At 53.0% G+C, this 9,368-nt stretch overlaps 1 protein-coding gene across 1 annotated transcript; it reads right to left on the bottom strand.

Moving 5' to 3' along the window:
* Positions 1 to 4,072: 4,072 nt before the first annotated feature.
* Positions 4,073 to 6,707, bottom strand: Tor4a (torsin family 4 member A). Its single transcript, XM_005346342.2, has 2 exons — positions 6,604 to 6,707; positions 4,073 to 5,900 (listed from the first exon to the last, which is right to left on the bottom strand). Exon 2 carries the CDS (start codon positions 5,862 to 5,864, stop codon positions 4,593 to 4,595), a length of 1,272 nt encoding a protein of 423 aa, XP_005346399.1. The 5' UTR covers positions 5,865 to 5,900; positions 6,604 to 6,707; the 3' UTR covers positions 4,073 to 4,592.
* Between the last annotated feature and the right edge of the window lie 2,661 nt (positions 6,708 to 9,368).

Raw genomic sequence — 9,368 nt, 5'->3', positions numbered from 1 at the left:
GAGACCAGCCTGGTCTACAAGAGCTAGTTCCAGGACAGGCTCCAAAACCACAGAGAAACCCTGTCTCGAAAAAACCAAAAAAAAAAGAAAAAAAAGAAAACTGGTAAGAAGGCAAAGAGGGCAGTGGGTGAAGAGCGTTAGAGGCTGCTGGGGGCACCACCAAGCCCAGGGTGACGCTTGAACCCAGCCCTGGGTTGAGCAGACCTGCGGAGGCAAGGTGCAGGGCCAGGTTGAATCTATGATAGGCAGATGGCTATCTGAGTCAGCAGTGGGGACAGCACTGCAGATGGACACTTCAGAGTTGCTTGCTGGATGGTTCCCCGACCCACGGGGAGTTCAAATGATGGGTCAGTCAAGTGGGGCTCTTGTCGTTGTGGTGATTTCTGCATGTGAGCCAGAGGAAGGTGTACCGCCGTTCCTTAATCCGGTGTTTTCACTAATGTGGGGCCTCATTTTTCTGATAAGGGTCTAAAACATCTGTGTGTTCATATGGTACCTTTGTACTTGAGAGGCATGTGTATCAGTGTGTGCTTCATGGGTACTGCTGGACAGGTAGGGGCATCTACCTGCACAGGGAAGTGCTCAAAATGGAGACAAATTCTGATTTGTAAAATCAGAACTCAAGGAGAGGCACAGCCTAGAAGTCTTAGAATTATGGAGTGACTTGGAACTGCCTGATAGCAAAACCTTCCCTGTCATTTCAGAGTCTCATGAGGCTGGTTGTGATGTGTCCCCTTTCCTTTAACTACCATTGTTTACACTTTTTTTATATTTATTTATTTTGTATACAACAGTCTGTTTACATGTATGTCTACAGGCCAGAAGAGGGCACTAGACCATCTGTAAAGACATCATGTGGTTGCTGGGAATTGAACTCAGGACCTTTGGAAGACCAGGCAATGCTCCTAACTGCTGAGCCACCTCTCCAGCCCCCTGTTTACACTTCTAAAATGAAGGTGTTACCAAGGACAAAAGAGTTGACACCTAAATCTGATAAGGCAAGTTTCCACCCTCCAGGTTTGTAGGCCAAGAGGTCAAAGAACTTGTTTTGAAGACAAAGACTTTTGCCTGGTGCTGGAATTGTCCACCCAGCACAATCACCAACGCTCGGAGACCTTTCTGTTTAAGAAAATGGGAATTCTTTTTTTTTTTTTAATGGTTTTTTGGTTTGTTTGTTTGTTTTTGTTTTTGTTTTGACTGGGTTTCTCTGTAGCTTTGGAGCCTGTCCTGGAACTAGCTCTTGTAGACCAGGTTGGCTTCGAACTCACAGCCTGCCTCTGCTGGGATTAAAGGCATCGCCACCACTGCCCGGCTGAAAATGGGAGTTCTTATACTTTGCGATGGATATGCTTCCTCCACTTTCCCAAACCTAGAGTTGAATAAAACTATTCCCTCCTCCAACTTCCGTTGTCTCCACAGGTTTGTGAACGCCAACGGCCCCCATAGAATCACACATTTGAATACTGGTCCCCAGCAGGTGTAAGTCTTTGGGAAGAATTAGCTGTGACCTTGCTGAAGGGGTGTCACCAGGGTTTTTAGGTTTCTAAAGACTGAGACTGACACCACGGGAGCTAATTAATTCTCTCTGCTTCCTGCTTGTGGATCAGGGAGGACAGATGCAAATAGAGAGCCTGAGACCAGCCTGGGCTACAAAGAGTTCAAGGCTAGCCTGGGCTATACAGCCAGGTCCTGTCACAGAAACAAAAAGAGAAAACAGATGAAGAAGTGTGAGTTGTAGGTCAACTAGGTTCTCATAGAAAGTCTGGCTCCAAAGAATAAGAACATGAACACTAGTTATTTATGGACTTCCTGCACAGTTCTGCTGGCTGCACTACGAAGCCCAGCTTCCTATCACACTTCCCTCTTCGGAATTTCTCAAACACCGACGTGTAGGGAAGTCATTTGGTCAGCATGGTGGAATCCCAGAATTTAGGTGGCTCACAGGTTCAAAGTGAGCCTGGGCTACAAGTGTGAAACCCTGTCTGAAAACAAGAATTATCATTTCATTTGGGTATGTTGGGGGAGAGAGAGTTTCTCAGTGTAGCCCTGGGTGTCCTGGAACTTGACCTGTAGACCAGGCTGGCCTTGAACTCAGACTGCCTGCCTCTGCCTCTCAAGTGCTGGGACTAACCCTACCACGTCCATCTCCAAACCCAGGAATTATCAAATAGAGCCTTTAGAGAAAGAAGTTGGTGGATTTCCCCTTGACAGATTTCAGTATGCCTTTCTCAACCCATAGGCAAAGCAAACAGAAAGCCAAAAGAAGACAGTAGAGCCGGGTGGTGGTGACACAGGCCTTTAATCCCAGCACTCAGGAGACAGGGGAAGGTGATCTCTGTGAGTTCAAAGCCAGCCTGGTTCACAGAGCGAGTTCCAGGACAGCCAGGGTGAGCTGCAGTTCACTCACAGTTCAGCGTTAGGTGTGCAGGCTTCTAAGACCAGAAATTGGCCTCGATGCCGTTATTTTATAAATGTATTGTTCTATAAATAAATAAAAAATTCTGCATGGGTTTGGATCTTCACTAAATCGATGCTCTGCAGATGTTGTGAGCGAAAACAAGCGCCTTGGCTGGGTAGGAAACACCTCTAGGTGGTTTTTCAGATGACAACCCTGGGGACCTTCTCGGGGAGTGCTGAGAACCCCCGCATCATTCTGCAAGGACTGGCTAGCTCCCCCACTCAGCAGGTCACACACACACACCTTGAAATCTCAACACAGAGGCTTGAGGCAGAGCAAGAGCCTCTACCTTCGCTGTGGCTAAGCAGGTGAACTAAGATGGATGGATGGTGAACCTCTCGGATTCCCTACCTCTGCATCCCGTTGTAGCCCTGGCCCAACCTTCCAACCTCAGAGCAGAAGCCCTGGAAGGATGGAAGGGTGTGCTGGTCACCTCCCAGGCGTAAGATCTGTGTGCCGGGCTCCACAGAAGGGGGCGTCCATCTGCAGAGCCCTTCTCCCGATCCCGCATCACACAGATCCTCAGAGAACAGCTGGAGGCAATGAGGGACGTGCAGGACCTGCTAAGGGAGCCGGCTAGTGATCTAGGGAAACCGGAGCTCGGGTGGCTTCCTAGCAGGTCTCCTCAGGGTGGGGGAGGATACACCACCCCCTGGAGGGGCTCCTCCTCTCTAACCTCTTCTAGTATCATCCCTTGCGGTGCCCTCAAGCCCCACTTTCGGATATGCTTTTTCCTAACCCACAGTGATGAGCGTTCGCAGGCAAGAACTGGGTGCAGCCACCAGGGGGCAGCGCAGAAGTTGCCAGATACTCTAAGGAGCCTCACACCAAGAAAATTCCACAGCTCCTTGCTCTTGAGCATGTGATGGGGTTGAGAGGGTTGAACCTGGAACACCGAAGGCTATAGGGACCTCACCCACATGTACCTGTGAGACCCAGACAGCTCCGCTCTCAAGGAAAGGAGGTCTCGGCATCCAGAGGCCTCGATGCCCTTGGCCATCCCCTGGGTCCAGCTGAGAGCCTGAGCTGCTCCCCACCTCACCCCACTGGGCCTCATGCACGTCTGGTGTTTCCGGCAAACAGAAGCCTCAAGGCCCTGTTCCACTTTCACTGCTGCCATTGTTTGACTCAGGGGCTGTCACTCCAGAGCTGTGACAGGAAGGGGCCAGGTGGAAGGAGTGAGTCCCTCAGCACTAGGACAGACTCTACTGACCCTTTCTAGGGAAGCCTGAGCTTGGGTGGTTTTCCACTAGGTCTCCCCAAGGTGGGTGGGGACACATCACCCCCCTGGAGACGTTTCTCCTCTCTGACTTCTGGTGAGTACGACCCTGAACCCTGTAGCTGATCCCAAGGTCATTCTGAATGCCTCTCTGGAGCAAACAAAATTGGGTCTTCACTTAATCCACATTCAATCAAGTTCTTTTTTTTTTTTAACCGAGTTCTTGATCCACAACATTTTTAAAAAGTTTTATTTATTTATTTGTTTGTTTGTTTGGTGGTTGGTTGGTTGGTTTCTCTATGTAGCTTTGGAGCGGATCCTGGAACTCACTCTGTAGACCAGGCTGACCTCAAACTCACAGAGATCTACCTGCCTCTGCCTCCCAAGTGCTGGGATTAAAGGCATGCACCACCACCGCCCAGAGATCCGCAACATTTGAGGGGTCCCACTGGATCCACTCACTGGCTTGTAGACATCTATCCACCCCACTGGCTTCTCAGGAGGGCCTGGACAAGCATCCCCCGCCTTGGGGCCTCTAAGTTAAAGAGGCATTCAAGGGATAACGGGGTGTTTGCGAGAAACGTGGGGACCAGGTTCCCGCTACAGCCACTCACCCTCTGAGATAATCTGTACCGCGAATGCACTCATCCACTTCCCTGGGTTATGGGAGGTCCTATCATATGTTCTGGAAGTAGATGGACACAGTGAGAGCTGAAGAGGGGGCACCAGACTACAGGTAGGAAGGTGGCTGCTTTCCTGGTGACCCTAGGGAATCTCAAGGCTCAGGGGTGGAAGAGGCAGTGGGGGGCTCAGAGCTCAACTTCCCTAGCTTTGGGAGTGAAACAGCTTGGAGGCCACAAATCCCCTGACATTCTTCCTGTTTTCTTCAACAGTTCAAATACCTGGGGCCACTGGCTAGGGTTCAGCCTTTGCAGGCTTGTGCTGCAAAAGGTTGACCTTAGCTACGACCTGCTTGCAGCCAGTGATGGCAAATTCATGTCCAGCGACTTGGTAGTAGCTGAGCTGCTCTGCCAGCTGCTCTGCCAGCGCTTGCTCTGGAAAAAAGCCCTCCCCTGCCATCTCCTCTCGGAAGCAGTTGACCACATCTGGCTTGTCTAGTAGCAGGAAGGGCACGATGGCAGCAGTGTTCCACAGAGGGTGTTCCCGGGCCAGGAGCTCCCGGAGACTGGAGTGTAACTCCTCCTCAGTCTGAGTGTTGCCTGCACTGTGGAGGTGTGGGGGCAACATACGTGATGCGTTTCGCAGCACAAACTGTGTGATCTCTACACCACCAGCGCCACTTAGGAGTACATAGATAGCGTTGTGGAAATGATGCGAGCGCTGTGGCTGCAGGAGACCGTGCAGCTCATCCAGCAGCGCAGGTGGCAAGAGTTCAGCCTCATCCAGGACCAAGAGAGGGGTCTTCTCCTCGGCCTCAGCCTGTGCCACCACATCCGCCACACGCTGTGCCAGCTCCTTCCGGCAGTCCTGAACCGGGCGCAGCTCTGGACAGTGATGTCGTGCATGGTACTGCAGCACCAACGCGCCATCCTCCAGCACTGCCTGGAAGTGGCGTGCCAGCAGGCGTCCCACGTGACTCTTGCCTACACCACTGGGCCCATGCAGAGCCAGGAGCAAGGGATGACTGTGAACGTGTGTAGCCAGGTAGTCCCGCAGCAGGGCCATGATGCGGCCCACAGCAGCTGGCTGGCCAAACACAGAACGCCGCAGCGCTTTCTCCAGTCCATCGAGGTCATAACGTTGTGCGTTATCGTCCAGATTCTCGATGGCGTTAAGAACCTGGAATCCCACGATGGCTACAAGCAGCAGCAGACAACGCTGTGCACGGCTCTGGCGCTCTGTGCGGGGTCGGTACTTCCGTGAGGTTTCGGGGTAGAGCACTACCCGACTACGCCGCCTACGCTTCTTGCGGGGTGTCCTGGAAGACAACTCCGTCAGGCTGTCGAACGTGAAGAATTTAGGTTGGTCTAGGTCCGCACGCAGAGCCCCGGAGCTGCCGCTGGACCCGAGTGCCCCTGTCCCAGTGTCCGGTTCGGTGCCTAGCTGCAACAGGCGCCTCTTGCGCAGGACGCAGACGCGGCGGCGCAGACGGAGCACAGCGCGCACCGGCGCGATCACGCATGGGCCCTTGGCCTGGGGCTCTAGGCTAGTTTGGCCGCGATCCATGGCGTAGGAGCTGTACTGGGCATGCAGGTCCCCTCCCTGCAACAGGAAAATGGGAGGATCTCCTGAGTCCTGAGTCCCTGATCTCAGCCTCTGGGGGTCGCTTAAGGTACTTTACCGCCAGATACTACCTCCGGTCTCGCCTCGCCCGGGTGACCAGGAAGCCACTGCTCAGCAGGAGGGCCCCAATGCATGCAAATCTCTTGAGTCCTCCCAGAAAAGGCCCAGGCCTTGAGGAAGTGAGGGGGTGGGGTAGGGGTGTTGTATACTTTATCAGGCTGCTGACTTCCCTCTAGAAGGAAGAAGCAGAAAATTCGTGGTCACACCGCCAACGATTAGGGGTGTAGACCGGTCAAAGTGGACCCTGCACCACCCCCCAGGCACCTATGAGACTGTCAAAGACCTTCTAGGTCCCAAGTAGGCCCCTTGGACCAGAGGACTCAGTACCTCGATGAGCTGAGACTGTCCCCACATTCAGGGACAGTTGGTGGAAAGGAAAGTGCAGAGCAAACTTCATGTTTTTGAAAATGGGACCCTAGCACTGCCCCCAGTCACAACCTAAGCCTTTCGACCCCACTCCCACCCCCAACCCCCATTCGTGCCAAATCTGAGGTCCCTCAACATCCTCCCAGTAAACACAACAGAGCAGAAAAATGAAGAGAAAAAAAAGAAAAAAACCGGCAAAAGGTTACAGCCCTGACAATGAGGAGGCTGGCCTGAACCTCTCCATCTCAACCCCTACCTGCGGCTGCTCAGACTCCCCAGCTCAGTCACTCCCTTCCAAGGCCAGGAAGCAGGAAATGCTAGTCTTCCCCACAAAAGGTGAGGTGGGTGGGTCAGGGTTCGCCTGGCCCAGCTCAAGCTTGAAAGGGGCAGTGACTCCTACAGGTCCCCAGGGACCGAAGCAGAGGAAGCTCTGGGGAGGTTTCCGCTGAGAGGCAAAGGAAGTGAGTCAGGGGTGCTGGCAGGCGGAGCGTGAGCTGAGTGGAGGAGCCGGTGGGGGAGGCCTGACTGACCGGCCTAGAACCCCTAATCTGCTGTTCATCCTCTCCTCGTCCTTGTGGCTCTGCCAGGGAACATAGGGAGGGAGGGGCCCTTCCAATAACTTCCCCTGGGCTCCTGGGCATTCAGTCTGCCCTGGCAAAACTAAGGGACCCTAAAGACCCTAGGGAGGCTCTCAGCTGACGGTGAGCAAGTAGAAGCAGGCCATTCGCTCAGCTGGGTGCCTCCTAATCCTTTTTCTGCTTTTCCTCTCTGCTTGGATTCCTTCCCCTACCCTACCACCCCTTTGCCCATTCAGCTGGACCTCTCATAAGATAAGACAGGAGAAAGAGTTCTGGAGCTAAGGCTAGAACCCCACTCATGGCTCAGGGCCCTTGGGGGGGGGGGCGCACATTTAGAAATGGCCTTAGGCCAAGAGTTGGAAGAGAAACTCTAGACTTCCACGGCAACCTGCTTGCCTGTGGCCCTGCCCACCTTCGTGCCCATTTCTGGAGGACCCAGGGGCCTGCCTGCCTGGATGGCCCCAGACTCCTCCCATTCTGGTTGTTTCCTTGGCCAGCTTGGAATTCCTGATCTTTCCAGAACTTTCACAAAATTCCAAGAGTGGCCAGGGTGGACAAGTGTGTGTCCAGACCCCTCTAGACAATTCAGCCTCACCCATGATCCACACCCATCTGCACTTCACAGACCGTGTGAAATAGCCCTGCAGGCGGCTGACTGCCCAGGCCCTGGAGGAGGGACTCTTAGAAACCTCCCCTCCTCTCCTGTCTGTAAGACTTTTCTGACTCAGAAAGGACACTGGCCAGGCCCTGAGGGAAACAGACAAGGTAATCTCCAAGTGGGCCTAACGCTGGCCAGTCACTTTTGCAAGAGGCTGATGTGTCAAACTCTCCCGGGTGGAGTCCCATTCTGGGGTGAGGAAAAGACCTACTAAAGAGAAGTGGCTGTCCAGGTAACTCATGTCCAGGGGTGATCTTTGCAAGGGTAAGGCCTTCACAGATCTGCAAGCCCGACTGCCCACTCCCTTGTCCAACCCAATTGTAAGCCTAGCGGTGGTGGCACACGCCTTTAATCCCAGCACTCAGGAGGCAAAGGCAGGCAGATCTCTTTGAGTTTGAGGCCAGCTTGGGCAACAAAAGCTAGTTCCAGGACAGGCTCCAAAGCTACAGAGAAACCCTGTCTCGAAACACCCACACACACACAAAAAAGTAACAACCCACCCAATTGTAAAGTCCAACCTCACAGTCCCAACCCAGACCCCATTCCCCTCCACAGCTCTTTTTGTTGTTGTTGTTGTTTGGGTTTTTGAGACAGGGTTTCTCTGTGTAGCCCTGGCTATCCTGGAACTCTCTTTGTAGACCAGGCTGGTCTCAAACTCACAGAGATCGCCTGCCTCCATGCTGGGATTAAAGGTGTGTGTCTTCCCCCCACCTCCAGGCCCCCCACTAGCTACGCTGACCATCTTGCCTGTCCTGAACCTCAGTCTCTAGCAGGCTCTGCCCAATGACCTTACCAAGCACACAGTCCACTATCAGCTTCTCTGGCTGTGGCCCCGCCCTTTCCTGCTTATGCCCTTGTGTCTGGAAATACAGCCGGCCCTTTCTGAAATGTCTGTGCTATGTAAGGAACAGCTATCTGGATACAACACCCCATGAAACCCCAGTACCATACGCATTTTACCGCTGGATCATCACCGTCACCCCATCACCCCAGAGCCATGTTTTCCCACGTTTAAAATAATGGAGCAGGCTGGGCCCAGGGGAGCTCATCTTTCATCTCAGTGCTTGGGGAACAGAGGTGGGTGGCTCTGAGTATGAGGCCAGCCTGGTCTACACTGCAAGTTCCAGGACAGTCTGGGCTATAGAGACCCTGACTCAAAAAACCAAATGAGCCAGGTGGTGGTGGAGGCAGTGCACACCTTTAATCCCAGCACTTGTGAGGCAGCGGCAAGAGAACCTCTGTGAGTTTGAGGCCAGCCTGGTATAGAAAGTGACAGCCGGGGCTACGTGGAGAAATCTTGCCTAAAGAAAAAAAACATAACAAAAACTAATAATAAATGAAAGAATCCAGCAGCACTTTCCCCAACTGAAGGCCTGCATCTATGACTCATGATCTCTACTAAGCTGGAAACTTAGCAGTGTTCCTGTGGTCCCACAGCGATGTGGCTCTGGTGTGTCTCATGTGTTGAACCCTCCCCAGACCCCCAGAGGTGATAGAACGCTGAAAATTCAATCAGCTGTGGTGTACCTCCAAGATAGGTGGTTAGGATCAAATGAGGTTATAGGACTGGCACCCTCAGTCAGTCCCATGACTTTAAACACACACACCCTCTCCCTGTTGCTATGGGGTACCCTTTGCCTCAGGTGTCTGCCAGGATGGCTATCGTCAAGAGCACTCTGGACGCACACAAACACACACACAATCACTATGAGGTACCCTCTCTCACACACACAATCACTATGAGGTACCCTCTCTCACACACACACACAATCACTATGAGGTACC

Source organism: Microtus ochrogaster, chromosome 4, assembly GCF_000317375.1.
Source record: "Microtus ochrogaster isolate Prairie Vole_2 chromosome 4, MicOch1.0, whole genome shotgun sequence".
Lineage (NCBI taxonomy): Eukaryota > Metazoa > Chordata > Mammalia > Rodentia > Cricetidae > Microtus > Microtus ochrogaster.
The sequence above is the reverse complement of the archived record's forward strand: the minus strand, read 5'-3'. Positions and strand labels throughout refer to the sequence as shown.

What these genes read in the sequence shown, in the direction of transcription:
- Tor4a (XM_005346342.2), bottom strand. Translation starts at nt 5,864, where the DNA reads ATGGATCGCGGCCAAACTAGCCTAGAGCCCCAGGCCAAGGGCCCATGC.